The sequence below is a fragment of the Megascapheus bottae genome, chromosome 18, assembly GCF_031878675.1.
Source record: "Megascapheus bottae isolate mThoBot1 chromosome 18, mThoBot2.hap1, whole genome shotgun sequence".
Lineage (NCBI taxonomy): Eukaryota > Metazoa > Chordata > Mammalia > Rodentia > Geomyidae > Megascapheus > Megascapheus bottae.
This window is the reverse complement of record NC_143526.1, coordinates 22,412,690-22,431,392: the sequence shown is the minus strand read 5'-3', so window position 1 is coordinate 22,431,392 and position 18,703 is coordinate 22,412,690. Positions and strand designations below refer to the sequence as shown.

At 40.0% G+C, this 18,703-nt stretch overlaps 1 protein-coding gene across 2 annotated transcripts in view; it reads right to left on the bottom strand.

Annotated features, from left to right (window-relative positions):
* The window catches only part of Pak5 (p21 (RAC1) activated kinase 5), a 197,481-nt gene that overhangs the window by 38,908 nt on the left and 139,870 nt on the right, over nucleotides 1-18,703 (bottom strand). For both annotated transcript variants that reach the window (XM_090352002.1, XM_090352001.1), the window contains one exon: nucleotides 16,392-16,606. In XM_090352002.1, the coding sequence (XP_090208128.1) occupies nucleotides 16,392-16,595 (204 nt within the window). In that variant the 5' untranslated portion in view covers nucleotides 16,596-16,606. The remainder of the gene's footprint in view (nucleotides 1-16,391; nucleotides 16,607-18,703) is intronic.

Sequence of the window (18,703 nt, the reverse complement as noted above, 5' to 3'; positions counted from 1 at the left end):
AACAAAAATTTGCCTTATAGTACCTTAATTCCTGTCTCCCCCTCCCCAATTTGACACCTCAAACTGTCATTACAAATCTAAAAATGATCTCTTCAAGGCATAATAAACATCTTGAAACTTGTTAACTGGAAATAAAATGCTAAACGGTTAAGTAGCATTTTAAAGCGTGAAATTAGTACTGTAATCATATACTTCTCCTTTCAGATATTGATTAGTCTTAGATGCCAATAAAAATAGCAAATGCCAGGAAGGAATAAAAAGAGAGGAGAAAAATCTAGATCCCAGATCTTCCAAGCCTTTCAGAGATGTGAAGCATCTAAGCTCTTCAGACACTAAGGTCAGCTTTTCCCATCATGCTTTGTTATTAGGAAAAGGCTCCAAAGGCACTTTTGAAGTAATGGCAATGATTGCCTTGATCTGGAGGTTGCAATTACACGAGTGCACACACAGTGAAAATTCAACGAGCTGTGTGTTTACGATGTGACTTTTATTGTACATAAATGATTCCTTTGCTAAAACACATTGGAAAAGCATCTAGCCAAATGCTGCTTGGCTCTTCCAACAAATGTGTAACATTCTAAGGGCAGCTTCTGAAACAAGCCACTCTGGATCCATCCCCAAATGGATATTTGCCAGGCTTTGCCAGAGCTGGATAAGCGCAAGTTAGTAGCAAATGTGTGCTCAACTGCAGGTGAGCCAGGAGGTTTACTTGTGAAGGTAATTATTATTTATTTTTGTGTCAGTCCTGGGCTTGAGCTCAGGGTCTGAGCACTGTCCTTGGGTTTTCTCAAGGCTAGAGCTCTACCACTTGATCCATAGCACTACTTCCGGCCTTTGCTGTGTATGTGGTCATACTGAGGAATTGAACCTGAGTCCTCGTGCATGCTACATAAGCATTCAACTACTAGGCCAAGCTCCCGGCCCCAAGGCAATTACTTAAAAGAAGATTGATCTTTAAAGATGATGCAGAATTTTAAGGTTCAAAGGAGAGAGAACAGTTCTGCATGTATGCTGGGCTGTGTACATATTTGAATGCTCCACAGGAAATCCCATCTCTGAAAGTCAAAGGTAAGAGAGTCACCAGAACGTGCAAATGTCTAAAAATGATGTTATTAATACTATTAAAAATTGTTAGTACTCAAGTATGGTGGCTCATACCTGTAATACTAGCCACTTGAGAGGCAACTGGGAAAACCTGCATGTCCTTGGAAGACAGCAGAAGTGGTAGTGCCACAGCAGTACTTTGATCTCTAGGAGTACATATACACTGCAATCACATGATTTTTCTCTCCCTCCCTCCCTCCCTCCCTCCCTCCCTCCCTTCTTTCCTTCTTTCCCTTTCCTCTCTCTTTCTTTCTTTATTTTTGCAAAATCATACCCTTATATCCAAAGGGGCCTATCTGTCTATTTTTCTAGAATCTCTCCCCAGACCAATTGTCCTCTCTGGTAGGGGTTCTAGGTGTCTGGAATTTCTAAAGCTTCAAATATGTGGCAGGTTTTGCACTATACTGATAGAATTCCTCCTGTTACCACTCCAAATGAGAGCCCCAGAACATCATCATCCACCCGCCACCATGGGCAGCAGTGGCAGCAGCTGAAAACCTGCTAGAATGCAGTCTCAGTCCTGTGCCAATCTCCTGAATGACAATTTATATTTTTTCTCCAAGTAAGTCCTGTACTGGAGGCGAAAGAGACCATTTCCTCCTGGTTTCCTCCTGTGGTTCACTTTCCAACAAGTAAACCACTTCAATTCTTCAGTGACTTTGAAAAATCAGTTAATGCTTTCATATATATATATATATATATATGGATAGATAGGCAGATTATAGATAGATAATATTTGATTATACATACATAATGAATGTATACTCAACAAAATATAATCTAATTTTAGATGTTATATATGTATATAAATTATAAAAATACTTCCTAGTTCTTAAATCCAAATTAGTATGGCTGTTGCTTTGTTTTGTAGGAAAAGAAGCAGAAAGAGGGAAATGACATGTTTATAGTACAGAGGGCACCTCTGGGATATTATCTTCCTAGCCTGTGCATCTTTCATAATGATGAATAATATTTATCCTATTATGATAGTGTTTAAACATCCCAGAGATCAGGTTTAAAGCTAGCTGGCAGAAAGCTGTGAAGAGTTCACGGAATCATCCTATTCGCTGCCTCAGGGTTATAACAGAGTAGAAACCCTTTGTATCAATACCCAGACAGAATCCACTTCTCTGGAAGTCCCTTAGCCAAATCTCTAAGTCCCTTCCCTAAGCAAATCTTAGATAAATTTGGCACACATACATTAGGAAGGAATCCATTAGCATCACCTTTCCTTTGCCCACAATTATATTCCATCCATTATGTTTTAATATTTGACTGTAGACTTAACAACAGCAATAAAAACAAAAAGAAAAACCCTTGAGAAACAAATAAGTCTTAGGGCTGCGTTTACACTCAGAACGTGTGTGCAGACTGGACTCATTAGGTCACTAGGTCACAGAAAGGCCTCAAGAGCCATTTACTTACAGATGAGAATTGGAAATCTTTGCTTTCCTGCAGGGAAGATTGCTTTTTCACTCTTGCTTTCTATTGATTAAAAATCTGGTAATGATTTGACTGAACTCTCAAGAGTCTATCAAAGATAGCCTAATGATTATATTCACATGGAAGGCCTGTATATTCAATAACACCCTGTTTCATTTCTTTTTCATCATTTACAGGCTTCTTTGTCCTTACTCTTTAGCTGTATTAATTCCCTTGTCACATGGTATTATGTGGAATTTCATCACATGTTCATGGCAAACTTTAAGGGGGGATAAGAAAACTTTCAAACTAATTGTTCACAATAACAACTTCTGTCATTTAATCTTCACACCTTGTAAAACCACTTTAAAATAATTTCCTCATTTTCTTTCTAACTCTAGACACTAGAGCAAGTTCATTAACTGAAGACTATGTTTACTTGTTAAGGAAATACTAGCCCATTATACCAAGGGAAAACTAGATTATAGGCTACTACCACCATTGTTTCCTTAGAAATAGACTACATCCAGGTACCAATACCTCACACCTGAAATCCTAGCAACTTCGGAAGCTGAGTGCTGAGGACTGAAGTTGAAAGCCAGAGAAGGGAGGAAAGTTCATTAGACTCTTATCTCCAGTTAACCATCAAAAGCTGAAAGATGTGGCTCAAGTAGTAGAGTGCTAATTTTGAACAAAATAGTTAAGGGACATCACCTAGGCAGGCCCTGAATTCAATTCCCAGTACTAGCACATATACAAAGAAAGAAAGAAAAAGAAAGGAAGGAAGGAAGGAAGGAAGGAAGGAAGAAAGAAAGAAAGAAAGAAAGAAGGAAAGAAAGGAAAGGGGAGGGAAGGAAGGAAGGAAGGAAGGAAGGAAGGAAGGAAGGAAGGAAGGAAGGAAGGAAGGAAGGAAGGAAGGAAGGAAAGAGGGAAGAAAGAAAAAAGGAAAGGAAAAAGAAAGAAACAAAGATAATAGAATAAAGATATGTAGTTTGTTAGGGAGATTTTAAAAGTCTTCATTCTCAGACTGCATCCAAGAGTAAAGTAAGAAGATTCTTCTTGCTGGGGCCCAGAGAGCAGTAGTTTTAAATCTTTTCCAGGTCATTTTAACAAAAGTTGCATATCAGCAGCCTAACATAATTTAATATTAATATCTATGGCCTGTACCAATCCCCTAGCATCTTCTAACACCCAGATAGCCACGCAAATCTGCCTGAAGTGAACTCAAAGAAGTAGAAACAAATGATCTTTGGTTATTTTGTTTGTTTGTTTTTGTTTTCTGATTTGTCATTGTTTTTGCTTTCTGTACCTTTTGTCTTGTATGTAAGTTTATCTGCTTGAGGGGAGGCTAAAGAGGAGGCCATAGAAGTGGTGGGACAAAGGTTGAACAAATACAACAGTGATACTAGGTGCTATGTTGGAAATGAACTATACAACTTGTGTGTAGGGTGGCGGTTGTGGGGAGGTAAAAGAGAAATTTGCTCATTACTTGACTTATGTAATAGGAACCCTTCTGAAAATCACCTTTGCCATAACATTTATTTTGACCAGTCCTGTGGCTTGAACTCAGGGTCTGAGCACTGTCCTTGGGCTTTCCTCAAGGCGAGCACTCTACCACATGAGCCACAGCACCACTTTCAGCTTTTCTATGTATGTAGTACCAAGGAATTGAATCCAGGTCTTCTTGTACATGCTAGGCGAGCACTCTACCACTATGACAAATTGCCAGTCCCTGTAACACCTTTTTTAAAAGAGAGATTCTGGACTTCAAATATGCTGCTGACATCCAGGGCACACTGGATGTTACATGGCTCTGAGGAACAGATCAAATTTGACAACTGACTTGGGTCTTACAGATACAAAAATGACATCGCTCCCTTGCCATAGAAAGAACACTGGACAGTGAGTTTTGTAATCTGGATTTTAGTGCAAGTGGTTAAAATCTTTTCCAAGTCACTTTACCTTACTGGGTCTATGCTTGTCTGTACCAAGAAGCTTTTCCTGGCTTCCTTCTGAAACCCAACATTCTGTTGCTTTGAAGATTCTCCCATGCCTTAGCTATTGCAGCTACTTCCAACTCCAACAAGGTGCTAAGTCTGCACAGTAGCTAGCTTTGTTGATAGTCCCATAGATGCTCTTGAGAGAGAAAACCAGTGTGGAGCAATATCAAAAATGGCCCTACTGGGGCCAGGAGTTTGGCCTAGTGGTTAAAGTGCTTGCCTAGCATGCATGAAGACCCGGGTTCGATTCCTTGGTACCACATATAGAAAAAAGCCGAAAGTGGTGCTGAAGCTCAAGTGGTAGAGTTCTAGCCTTGAGAAAGTCCAAGGACAGTGCTCAGGCCCTGAGCTCAAGCCCAGGACTGGCAAAAAAAAAATGGCCCTACTTTTCCTCTCTAGTCTGTGTAGAATTCCTTTGCACTGTGACTCAGAAGTTCCTCCCCTCTAACTATAGAATCTGTTTCCCTTTCTTTGCTTTTGAGTTTAACTGTGAGTGATGTACTCTGGCCAATGAGGCAGTAGAAATTATGTCATGACCAATTCAGGCCATTCATTCATGTGAAAGGCTGTGGTCACTTTGAAACTGTCAGGTTGTCCTGTGCCTATTGTGATAAAGGAAAGATAGGTGAGCAGAGAAAAGGTATTCAGGCTGGGACCATCCTAGAACAATGCTTTGATAAGAAGATTTCTGATCTCAGAGGACAACAAATCAATCTAAGAACCTGAGTAGAAATGCTCTTTACTGAACTGGATTTAAGTTCATCAGAAACTCTCAGCTGTCTCCATTGGGGTATGGCGATCCAAAGAAATGTCTGTGTGTTTGACTTCCAGTCGCATTTTGAAATCCAGTGGACAGATATTTTTAATATTAAATACCCTTTTCAGTACAATTTGAGAGTGTACTTTTTGAAAAAAAGCAATATGCGTCAAACATGCACCTGTTCTCAGGTAATATGGGACTGGGGGATTCTAAAGTAAATTAATTTCTAGGAATCTGTGGAAACACCATTTGAAGCCTTCAGGTTAAATCTTCATTGCTGGACAGTTCAATTCCAGAGCATTCAATCATCAGCTCATGGCTGACAATCCTGCATTCCTAATCAATTAAACTGTCTGTATACAGTTTATTGATCTGGTACCACAGGTAATGGAAACAAGAATGAAAAGGGAAAAACAATGCTTGTTATGGAGAATATTCAGAGTGATAAAGAAGCAATGTGTTTCTTGACTTGGTGAATGAATGCTGCCTCTTCACCAAGTCATACCTATATTAGGGAAAAGTAGATTTGATCCCTAGATTTGATCCTAGGATGACAGATGGGTTTGACTTGGCCATCAAACTTTAGGACTTTGTATGGCAGAATATTGACAACCATACGACTTTGTAGTGGGGAAAAGATCACGCTCGAGGTAGTCTCTCTTTTTTCTTTGCTTTCTTACACGTGGTCCAGTGGCTCTACTTTGGAAACTCTCTCATTGGCCTTTGGGTTGAGTTGGAGACACTGTATGAGTGGAATGGAAATGATCCATGTCTCCCCCTCCCCCTTCAAATTCCCTCCATGTGGTGCAGTGATCAGTTTCTGCATGGTTGCACAGAGATCCAGGCTGAGGACAAAGCAGGCATACATGTAAACCACGACTTCCCTTCCTCAGGACCTATAGTAATGATGAGGAAAATGAGTCATGAGCAGAATGGCCCTGAGCTCTGAAGTCAGCCCTCTGCTGATGACATTAAAAGCACTCAAGGCAGGGACAACAGAGGCTTTTCTCTTGAGAAAAATAAAGCATGAGAAAAATGACCCAAATTGTCAAACGATCCATTTGAGAAGCTTAAAAAAAAGGACTCATATATTAGTTGGTAAAATCTTAATTAGATAGTGCATCTTTCTCTTTCGAACTCAAATGGATCTTCAAACTGTGTTCCAAACCGAGTAGATAGAAGACAAGTGCATAAGAAATAACAGCAAAATGGGGAGCAAAAAACAGCTGAAAGATGCAACTATCAACTAGAAATAGTACTTGTATGGTGAGGTAACCCTGGTCATGTGTGCTGTTTTGTTATGTTTTCCATTAGACATAGCTTTTGTTTAAAAAAGCGACACACACTGATTTCCAAAACTCATATCTGACCCCTAGTGTTAGTAGATTTAAAAGTAAAACCTCAAGTGCTGAAATGGGGTTTTCCTTGAGTAAACTTCACACTGCTATGCTCAAAGCCTAATGCCTCAACCCAGGGTGAACTGGGCCATACGTTAGTGGTGTCATGAAAGAACTGGAAGAATTGGCCTGTATCCTCTGCCATGCTGCCAGGAGCTAGAGTTTACATGTGATTATTTGCCATGGTCCTGTGCCCTCAGTTATCACTCCTGACTATGGAGTATAGTTGTAGCTCCATTCCCTGGTTAAACAGATATCTTTACATGGTGTCGAGTGCTTGCATGTTACTTACTTGAACTTATCCATTGAAAATGTTTAGCTGACTAGCATGCAGAAAGCATGTTTTTTTTTTTGTTGTTGTTGTTGTTGGTTTTTTTTTTTTGCCAGTCCTGGGTTTGAGCTCAGGGCCTGAGCACTGTCCTTGGACTTTTCTCAAGGCTAGAGCTCTACCACTTGAGCCTCAGCACCACTTCTGGCTTTTTTCTATGTATGTGGTACTGAGGAATCGAACCCGGGTCTTCATGCATGCTAGGCAAGCACTTTACCACTAGGCCAAACTCCTGGCCCCAGGAGGCATGTTTTATATTTGAATTGTAAGAGGAGAAATCTGGACACTGGTGGCTCATGTCTGTATTTATAGCTAGTCGGGAGACCGAGATCTGAGGATTGCAATTAGAAGCCATCCCAGACAGAAAAATCCCTGTGAGACTCTTATCTCCAATTAACTACTCAAAAACTGGAAGTGGGGCAGAGGTTCCCAGTGGTAGAGTGCTAACCTTGATTAAAAGAGCTCAGGAATAGAACCCAGGCTCTGAGTTCAAGTCCCACAACTAAAACAAAAACTAGAGAATCTAATAGGCAAGTATAAGATACTGAAATATGTGCACAATCTCCAGACATTTCTGTTCTGATTTTTGTAAAAGATTTTCATTATTTATTTAGATCCACCTAGCATTCTTTAATGGTTCTGGCTTGTCCTGCTCTCTTCTGGATTTTTTTGTTGAGCTTCTAAATAACTTGTAAGTGTCACTCAGTTCAATACATTTCAATGTATTGTATGTATTCGATCTCATTCTCTAATATGATAAGAGGTGGGACCTTTGGGATATATAAAAGATAATTTACAAGGGTTTGAAGGAATGAATGTCCCTATCCCTTCTATCTCTTCTTTAATGAAAGGATCAGAATTCAAGACACTATCTTGGAAACAAAGCATGAACCTTCATCAGACACCGAACCTGCCAGCAGAATTGTGTGTACTTTGATCATTTGTATCAGGTGCCGGTATTATGTCATAGCTACAGAAATGGACTAGGACATGAATCTTCAAAGGATGCATAGAGTCAACTATGCCTACCCGTTTTGGGTTAGGGAAAGGACTTGGAGTTTCTGTCACTCCGACAAGTTATTCCTCTACTATGTAACAGCCCAACACCTTGCTCCAAAGCAGGATGGTGTCTAAGAGTGATTTATGCGCTAGAACTCCCCAGTGAGCTGAGTGATGCTGGGAATTTACCTGGTGGTATCCCACAACTCAGCATCTTCCCTTTCCAGCCTGTTTCCCACAGGCCTTTGGACCACTTCCTTCATAAATCTACTGTGTGTGATTGATTACCTGATCATCTCAGGGAGTCCTTCCAGAAACCATCATGTCCTCATCTTTAAATGTATGGAACGGGGAGGAACAGTGTTATTTTGCCAATTCCGTGTGTCTGCCACACTCTGTGCAGGGTGTCTGACCCATTATGGAAAAGCTCTAGTGAGTGGGATAATGAAACACTGACCCAGAATAAGCTTTGTAAGCATCTGAATGCAAGGTTCTCACTGAGGCCTACCTTCTAAGGCCTTCTCATCCTTAGCTCGAGGCCCTGGGCCAGCTGTTCTCACTGCTCCTTTTAGCACATCCTAGTAACAAACACTTATCTTCTTTGTCTGAAAATCATATTCTCCAGCTACCAGCATACGCAATCCCTCACTCTAAGTCATACCTCTGCCTACCCCGCACCTCACTTACATATTTCTCTGCTTTCTTTTACTTCTTGGCACTTATTGCTATTAATATTCATTAACATTTATGATCCATCCTCCTTATTAGAATATAAGCCCCATGAATGACTTTATTTTATGTATGAGTAACTTTAGGTTACTTAGGAGAGGGGTCAGCAAACATTTTCTGTAGAAATTTAGAATTTTCTGTAGAAATTTCTACAGAAATTAGTATTTTAGGCTATGTGATCCACATGATCTCTGAGAAAACTACTCAGACTTGCCAGCAGAGCAATCATGGAAAATACATAAATGCATGAGTCTAGTTGTGTTCTAATAAAATGTTATCTACAAAAGTAAAATTTATAAAATTAAATTTTAAGTCTGGCATGTAGGGAGTTTGGAAGTCATTACTCTATTGTGAACACAATCAAGAAGCTGAACAGAAAACAATGAGTTCAACATTTTTTGCTGGTTAACTTGGAGATAGAGACACATGGACTTTTCTGCCTGCGTTGATTTTGTATCATAATCCTCCATGTCTCAGACTCCTGTGCAGAATTATAGATTTGAGCCACTTACACCTGGGTCATCCATTTGCCTTCTTTTTGCTTTTTACTTTTGTGTCAATTCTGGGGCTTGAATTCAAGGCCTGGGTGCTGTCCCTGAACTCTTTTGCTCAAGGCTAGAGCTCTACCACTTTATCTACATCTATGCTTCTAGGTTTTTGGTGGTTAATTGGAGATGAATTGAAAGTCTACTTGAGCCATCTTAGAACCATAATTCTCAGATTTCAGCTTTCTGAGTAGCTAGGATTACAGGGATAAGTCATTGGCATTCAGCTCTCTCCATTTTTTTTTTTTGCCAGTCCTGGGCTTGGGCTCAGGGCCTGAGCACTGTTCTTGGACTTTCTCAAGGCTAGAGCTCTACCCCTTGAGCCTCAGCACCACTTTCGGCTTTTTTCTACGTATGTGGTAATGAGGAATCGAACCCAGGTCTTCGTGCATGCTAGGCAAGCACTCCACCACTAGGCCAAACTCTCAGCCCTCTCTCTATTTTTAATACATAAATGTTTATATGTAAAATGGGCTTGGGGGGAGTGTTTTGTTTTGAAATTCAAAAGAGAAAGTTAAGAAAATTTGACAAAATGTATAGCTGTTTCTTTAGTAATTTTCTAGGCAAGATGAGTATGTATTTGTGTGTGTGCATGTGCGAGAGTGTGTGTGTGTATGTGTGTGTGAGAGAGAGAGAAAGAGAGAGAGAGGGAGGGAGGGAAGGAGGGAAGGAGGGAGGGAGGGGGTGGAAGGGAGAAGACAGAGAGAAAACTCAAATTACCAATATTTGAAAGGACATAGTTCTTCTGACTATTTGGGCTTCTGGTACCAGAACCAAGAAGCTGAAATTGAGAAGCTTATTGATGCTCTCTTTGACTTAAGTTTTTCTGTTCTCCATTGTGGTGTTTCTCAAAACTTTATATGTACACACATCACTGAAGCATCTCATTAATGGGCAGGTGCTTAGGAAGCAGGTCTGGGCAGGGACTGAGACTTTGCATGTTTCCCAGGGATTTTGATTCATCACGTGGGAAGCACCATCCTATGATTCAAGAAAGGCATACCACCTTCCTCAGGGGCCTAGTAGCCTTGGCAATTCTGTGGGCAGTGGTAACAGGGATAAAAATCTCATGGTGTGTTGTGGTGTGAGTGTTGGTGGGTGGACTGTTGTTGAATTCTTTTGTCCTGCAGCAGGACAAGGAAAGAGTTGGAAATCTCTATTTCCCCCCCACGGAAATCTTTTATTTTATTTGTTCATTTTAGTTTTCCTGGAGTTATATAAAATAATGTAGATGATTGCTTAATCTTGGCTGTTGGAACTGTGTGTGATTCAGACACAATGAAGCAAAGAGGCATAAATGAATCCAAGAAAGGTCAACTCATAAGTCAAGAGGGAGCTTAGAATAAATGAGTGATAGGCTCACATTCATCTCAGTTATCATCCATCCCACTAATTGAAGATCATTATTTTGTATTTATAAGTGAAAACAATGACAAGCTCAAGTGTCAATGTGTCTGTATCTGAGCTAGCAAAATGAAATTCCAAAAGTGCCATCATAGTGGGATAAAGTTGATTCTCAAGTGTCAGACTGTACATACTCTTCATGGACGCCAGGTGGCACCTTTATATTTTTTTTTTTGACAAAGCTAGACTTCTGAACACATCAAAGCTGGGATCCATAAAAGGAAACACAGGACTTCTCAAAGAAATGGCATTAAAACCTGGGGCCCCTCCTGGGAAATTTGCATTTTAATTTATTATAGATTATTTTACCTTATCACAACTTTTGGATGTGCTGGCACTAGAAAAGATAGGATTGAATTGAAACATGAGAAATACTGAGGCCCAGAGGTTTTTTTTGTTTTGTTTTGCTTTATTTTTAATTGTATTTTTTTTGCCAGTCCTAGGGCTTGAACTCAGGGCCTGGGCACTGTCCTTGGACATATTTTGCTCAAGCTAGTGCTCTGCCACCTGTGCCACAGTGCCACTCCTGGCTTTTTCTGTGTATGTGGTACCCAGAAATGGAATCCAGGGCTTCATGCATGCTAGGTGAACACATTACATCTAGGCTACGATTTTTGTGTTTTATTGTGAGGGTAACGTATAGAGGGGTTACAGTTACATTCGTTAGGTGGTGGGCACATTACTTCTTGAACATTGATATCCCTTTTTTTTCAACTCAGTTTTCAAGGACCATATGAGAACCAAAACACTTTAGTCCTAATTTTTTTTTTTTACTAATTAAGAAAAACAAAATGTAAACTATTTACTCACTTTTACTTTGAAGCATCAAATGTATCTTTAACACTTAAATGATGCCCTGAAATTGAAGATCTGCTATGTAAGAGAAGATTGAACTTATAAAAAGAAAAAATAGCTCTGTAACAGTCACTTCAGCAGATATTAACATAGAATGCAAAGTAAATATTGTACACATATTTTTGTAATATGACAACATTACCAGTAGATGGCAGCATAGTCCGAGTATATGTACATGAACTGGCTCAAGGGGAAGGAAATGATGGTGAATTGTTCGATGAAACTGGATATGGCCCGGGGATGAACCAGTGTAACAGCGATATTCACAACACAACAAGGTGGAAATGAACTTTACCAATTAGGAAGGGGTGAGAAGGGAGGAGTAGGAGAAAAACATGAAGGGTTAACAATGTTTAAGAAGTAATCTACTCACTGCCTTAGGAATGTAACTGTAACTCCTCTACATATCACACTGATAATACAATTTTAAAAAGTAATAAACTGGGCTCTGGTAGCTCATGCCTGTGATCTTAGCTACTCAGGAGGCTGAGATCTTAGGATCATGTTTCAAAGCCAGCCCTGGCACAGAAAGTCTATGAGACTCCAATAAACCACCAGAAAATTGACAGTGGCTCTGTGGCTCAAGTGGTAGAGCACTAGCCTTGAGCTGAAGAGCTCAGGGACAACCCCCAGGACCAGAGTTCAAGTCCCACAGCCAACAAAAACAAAAACAAAACTAAAAAACTGTAGATAATGTAGTATGTATGAATAATAGACTGATAACATTTAGCACATGGAGTCAATGCCTAATGTATAAAGTTTAACATCACTTTACTGATGAAAAATTATCTGGTACTTCCCAAATATTATCTGCCTACTAAATTATAATCCAATTGAAAACAAAAACAAAACAACAACTATGTAGCTTCAGTATTTCTTTTTTTTTTTTGTCGGTCCTGGGCCTTGAATTCAGGGCCTGAGCACTGCCCTTGGGCTTTCTCAAGGCTAGAGCTCTGCCACTTGAGCCTCAGCACCACTTCCAGCTTTTTTCTATGTATCTGGTACCGAGGAATTGAACCCAGGTCTTTGTGCATGCTAGACAAGCACTCTATCACTAGGCCAAACTCCCAGCCCCAGCTTCAGTATATTCTATGTTATCACTGAAGCGTATACAAATGCATGTGATGAACTATTATGGCTGTAACTTATTTAAAATCAACACCAAATATGTATTGAACATATGTTTGGTGACAGGTAGAGTTTTTCTTTTTCTTCTCCTCCCTCTTTTCTCTTCTTCCTTCCTGCCTCCTCTCATTTCTCGTTCTCTCTCTCTCTCTGCCTCACTCTCACTGTCTTTCTCTGTCCTTTTTCCTCTCCTTTCCACAGGTCAATCTGACAACGTGGGTGGATCTAGTTTAAAGCTGGAGAAATGATAAAGCAGCAAGAAGCTGCCCTGAATTGCAGAGCTAACTGCAGTTGGGGCTGTTGTGAGTAACACACCATCAAGCACAATGCTGGCAGCGCCAACCTTTTCCTGAACTGAGGCCTTCTCCCCAGTGGGCTAGGAGATGGTGATGAATCTGAGATTTGGCTGTGAAGTGATCACATAAGTCAGGCATTTTGGAATTTCACAGTTGCTTTCATCTTTTCTCTCCCAGGTTGAATTTCTTCATGTTGTTGCTAATTTTCCAACTTTTATCAATTCCTTGATAAATGTGAAGCATCAAGGATGGCTTAAAAATACATTTCCATTTTAGGTTCTTTGTACATTAAAAAGTTCTTGACAAAGCCATGAAGAGCGTAAGATTTTGAATGTGAAATCATCACATTCAAAGCTGTAGGTGTTACCAGCCAGTTGGGTTAAGGTAGGCTCTGAAACTGCAGAGTGAGCCTGGGTAGTGACTACATATTTGAATATTCCATCTTGGCATATGCAAATGAAACCTCCTTCAACTTTGAAGACAATAGATTTACCAATAAAAAGCAAGCTAGCAAGAATCAAATCATCAACCATAGGACAGGTTTAAAATCATGGCAGATCTACAGAATTCTCAAGTGACCACACCCTAAATGCCAAGGTACCCAAAAGGACCATCTCTAAGCCACAAGGACACGACAGGATAACCTACTAGAGAACTGTTACATTGCTAAGTCAAATAATTAAATGTATATGTTTTTGCGAGAACCAGAGTTTGAATTCAGGATTTTGAACTTGCTTGCCCTGATACTCAATACCAGCCAAGCCACACCTCTAGTCCTGCTTCTTGTTGGTTATTTTGAAGATGAAGTCTTATGGACTTTTCTACCTAGGCTGGTTTCAGTCTTCCAGATCTGAGCTAAGATTACAGGTAGGAGTTACTGGTGCCCAGCTCCAAATTCCAAGTAGAATGTCAAAATAAGAGAAATACATCTTTCAGTTTGCAGGCATGAAAACTACACTTTTTCTTCTTCTTCTTCGATTTAGAAGGATTATTTTAGGTAGGTCACCACTGCCAGGACTGAAGTAGAAGTAGGGCAGAGAAAAGTGTTTCTGAGAACCCTGGCACTTTATGTAAAATTGTCTGGTTATCCAAGCATAGCAAGTCTACTCAGGTGGCAAGTTCTGTAGTTAGGAGTTCAGACCAAGCTATCTCTGTGCTCTGAATGGTTGCTTCTTGTCTGGGGACTCACCGTTAGATCTCAGCTGCGATTTATTTGAGGAGGAGTGAGGCCATTGTAACCAGAGAATGAGCAGCATGCAGGTGAAATGGAATGCTTTCATTGACATTTTCTGTTGGAAGATTCTGCCTGATTGACTGGCAGTGACGGTGTGAACTACATGCCTAATGAAAGAGCCTGTCAAAGGAAGGTCCTGAGTACTCACAGAGGAGAAAATAAAGTCATATGGATGTCATGTGAGGAAATCACAGTTACGGTGTTTAAAAGGATTGACTTTAGATTTCACTGTGTGAACTTCTAGAGTCTTATACAATTTATCATGTCCAAACGTATCTCTTTTTTGTTGTGGGGGGGAAGCTTTTACCATTGACTGTGTTTGCTTGTAGATTTATTCTAGTTACCACAAATGAGGAAACCATCAACCTGTGTTTCTTTGGGTCTGGCTTATTTCCTTTAGTATAATTTTTTTTCAAGTCTTTCCAGGCCCAGCATTCTTTCTGATGGAAGCAGAGGAGAGGATCACAAAGGCTCAGTATAGCATTCTTTCTGATGGAAGCAGAGTTGAGGATCACAAAGGCTCGGTATAGCTAGCTAGGTTCATATGATCATATAAAATGATATCTCTCATAATGAAATCCAAGAAAAGGAAAAAGGGAGTTTGGGGGGGTTATTTTTTTCTGCTTTGTCACTGTCTTTGTTTTCTCTACTTTTTGTCTTGTATGTAAGTTTTTCTGTTTGGAGGAGGGGAAGGGGGAGCACAGAAATGGTGAGACAGTGATACTCACCAGATACTATGCTGAAAATGAACCATACAACTGGAGAATGGGGACAGGAGGGAAAAAGTGAGGGAAGAGGTGTTCAAAAGAAATGTACTCATTACCTGACCCATGTAGCTGCAACCCCTCCGTACACTTATACAACAAGAATAAAATATTTAAAAAATAGACAATCAGCCAGGCGTGGTGACTCATGCCTGTAATCCTAGCTACTCAGGAGGCTGAGAACTGAAGATCTAGGTTCAAAGCCAGCCCGGGCACAAAAGGACCTGAGACTCATCTCAAATTAACCTCTAGAAAAAGGGAAGTGGGGCTTGGCCCAAGAGTAGGGTGGTAGCCTTGATCTAAAGGACTCAAGGACAGTGCCCAGGCCAAGTTCAAGCTCCATGACCACCTCTCCCTGCACACAAAAATCCTCATAAAATCCCCAACTGAGTGAGAATTCACGGGCTACATGCCAGAATCAAAGGCCTGTTTGCCTTAGAATCTTGAAATTAACTTTTCTTTGTGGATTTGGGAAAACTAATGTCTGTCTGAGAACCAGTAGTACCAACAGTTATATAAAATGTCCAGAACCAGGCAAGAAGAAAACAGTTTTTTTTTCTGAGTTAGTAACGTTAGTTTATGTGACACTTTTTCATGCTTAAACACATCCTTATTATCAGTATTGGGGCATTGTAATGATTCCTGGTATTAAATGGATTTGGGGTTTAAATCCTAGGCTTTTCTGGTTTGTTAGATGTAGAAACTTGAACAAGTTGTTTAGTCTTGTTAAGCTTAATTCCCTCACCTAAAAGGCAGAGTTCATATCACTCACTAGAAAAAGATGATTCCAGGTTTAAAGAACATAGTGCCGGCTAGTTGTTCCAGAATGCTATGTAACAAACAGTTCCATACTTCACATCATACAGCAAAGAAGAGAGTGAGGAGTGCCTGCCTCTACGCACTCTAGGATGCAAGCACTCTAGGATGATATGTTTCAAGTGCCTCTCTCTCTTCTAAAACCAGTATGGCATCTTCTTAAGATGATCATAAAAGCCCAAAGGGAAATCTTTGCTGTCCATGACATACCTTTTTCACCACACCTCAATGGCTGTTCAGGTCACAAGGCTGAACCCAAATTCAAGGGCTCCATGAGTATTCAGCCTTTTGTGAGGCTGTGACAAGAGGAATAAAGATTTGATTTTAGCCGGGCACAATGGCACATTCATATAATCCTAGTCTCAAGAGAGGCAAGAGAGTCAAAAGTTCCAGGCTAGCCTAAGCTACACCTAACAAATCTTTGAAATCTTCGGGTCCTTTTGATGTGCTATAATACACAATGCTACAGTATGGTATAATGGTGACTAATATGTGGATGTTAGCAAAAAGCACACAGTTTGGGTATTCAGATAGCTTGTTCGTAAAGACAGCACAGTACATTAGTGACGAGCATGCGTCTTGAGCCACCCCAACCCCAGAGTCTTTACCATACCTTCATGGGAGCCAGCTGTATGGGAGTGATGCAGGAAGGATCCACCATGGGCTTTGGCCTGTTGGCAGTATCTGCCAATAGGCTGTGCCATTGCTGCGGAAGGCCGGTAAACTTCTGCTCTTGTGGATCAAACCCGGTATGAACCCTGTGCTCAAAGTTAGATGGGCCAGATATTTCAATCTTTTTCTTTTTCTTCCCAAACATGGTGCAAACACCTGTGAAATGCGGACAAAAAAGAACGGTCATGGTTTCTATGTTGACAGCAGAGAAACCATATGAGAGTTTTAATAATATCAATTTAGGCACAGTTCAGATTGCTTTTATGATCCTGGCTTCTTTGCTGAAGGCTGGTGCTTTACCATCTGAGCCATACCTCTATGTCTGACTTTTTGCTGGTGAATTGGACTCTAAAGTCTCTAGGTCTTTTCTGCGGTAGACTGGCTTCAAGCAGGGATCCTCAGTTCTCAATCTTTTGAATAGATAGGATTTTATAAGTCTGAGCCATCAGTGCCCAGCTGACACATGCCCACATAACATACTTCCAGCTCTACCTTTAGATACCAGATAGAAAAGATAAAGAAGCTAGATTGAATAGTTCTACTCTGTATTTTTTGTTATTGTTGTTTATTCTTACCCTCCATGTCCCATATAAACTATATAATTCCTTGCCTCTTTGACTTTAATTTGTCTGTGCCACCTGTTTCAACCAAAAGATAATAGAAGGTTAGTTTGGGTGCAGGTGTTTGGCTAAATTGTGTATTTCCACCTTTCCCCTTACACACCCATCATTTGCCAGGAATACCTCTCATACTGACGATGCTTGGGTTTTGAAAAGGAGCTATAGAAAGCAGACATAGACATCCAGTTTGGAGCTGAGACCAAGTAAACCCACACTTGCATTACAAGTGAGATGTCAGTGTGTGTAATAAGGCCACTGAGATTTCAGACTTGTTTGTCAGGTGGCATTATTAAAGCAGAAGCTGACTAGCAAATTTAAAGGTAGATATGCAGGTGAATATTTAAGCACTTTTGTGACAAGATAAACACTATATATTCTGTTGCTGCTGGTGGGGGATTTTTGTTTCTGGAAGAACAAAGTCAAATGCCAGACATGTTGTAAGTGGTGGCCATACATCATCATCATCATCATCATCAGAAACAAAACACCAAGCCAGCAGCCAATATTCTATACAGATAGACTCAGCATACTATTTAGCAGCTCACTCACATTATATCAGCAGCCTGTCCAACAACGGGCATTGTATTCCCAGTAGAGAAAAGTGTTCAAACAGGGTCTCAGGGTTACCTAGGGTAATATACATATAAATATGCTAAACCAGCTGAAGCCCAGTCTTTGGAAAGTGCCAGCTCTTAGACCTTCTGGAAGTTAGAGGCAAGGAGCTTCACTAAATCCATTTTGTCTTCATATATATACATACAAGTAAGTTCATAAAGACTTTTATCACATGAAGTTGTTATTAGGGATTTAAACAGGAACCCGTTTATCAAACACTGAGAACTGCATTTGGTGCAATGAAAGTGCAGTATGTATTAATTGTATCTCTTGATAAATACACAAAAAACTGAACCATCATTGCCTAAAGAGAAGGGAATGCAGGCAATAAGGCCAATAGAAAGACATACTTTGAAGAAAATGTATGAAAAAGAGTTCAGGGTTATCTTTCCACACATGTTTACAATGTATTCCAATCCATCTCATCCTATTACTCTCCCTTCCTTCTTTTGTCTGCTTTCCCAAAATAATTCCAGTAGTTTTTTTCATACATTTTTATTGTAATTAATAGAAGGGTTGCATTATATTCACCAGATAGAAGGTGCATTACTTCACAAACATTGATACCGTTTCTCATGTCTTGGTCCCCATTTCCCTCCCCCCACCCTTGCCCCTCATCTTTCCCCCCCCCTTCCTATCCTATTTCAAATAACCAAATAAACATATATGCAATATATCGGATAACAAGATAAAATACTATAACAATATTATTCTCACAGTGGCGAATAATCTATTTCAACTGGATTCAACTTTTTTCCTTCCTTTTTATCAGCCATAAATCCCCCCATCACAGTAACCAGAACTCAACAAATGCTGTTTGATTTGCCTTGTCAATTAACCAGCAACTTTTTTAGGTTATTTATGTTGTTTTCGCCTATAATTGAAACATATTATAAAATTACTAAGTCTTTTCTTCTTCTCCTCTAGCCCTTTTCCTTCTAAGAAGTCCCCTAGTTAAGTTCATGTTTTGTATTTATCCACATGAATATAATTATGTATATATATACAGATATACATA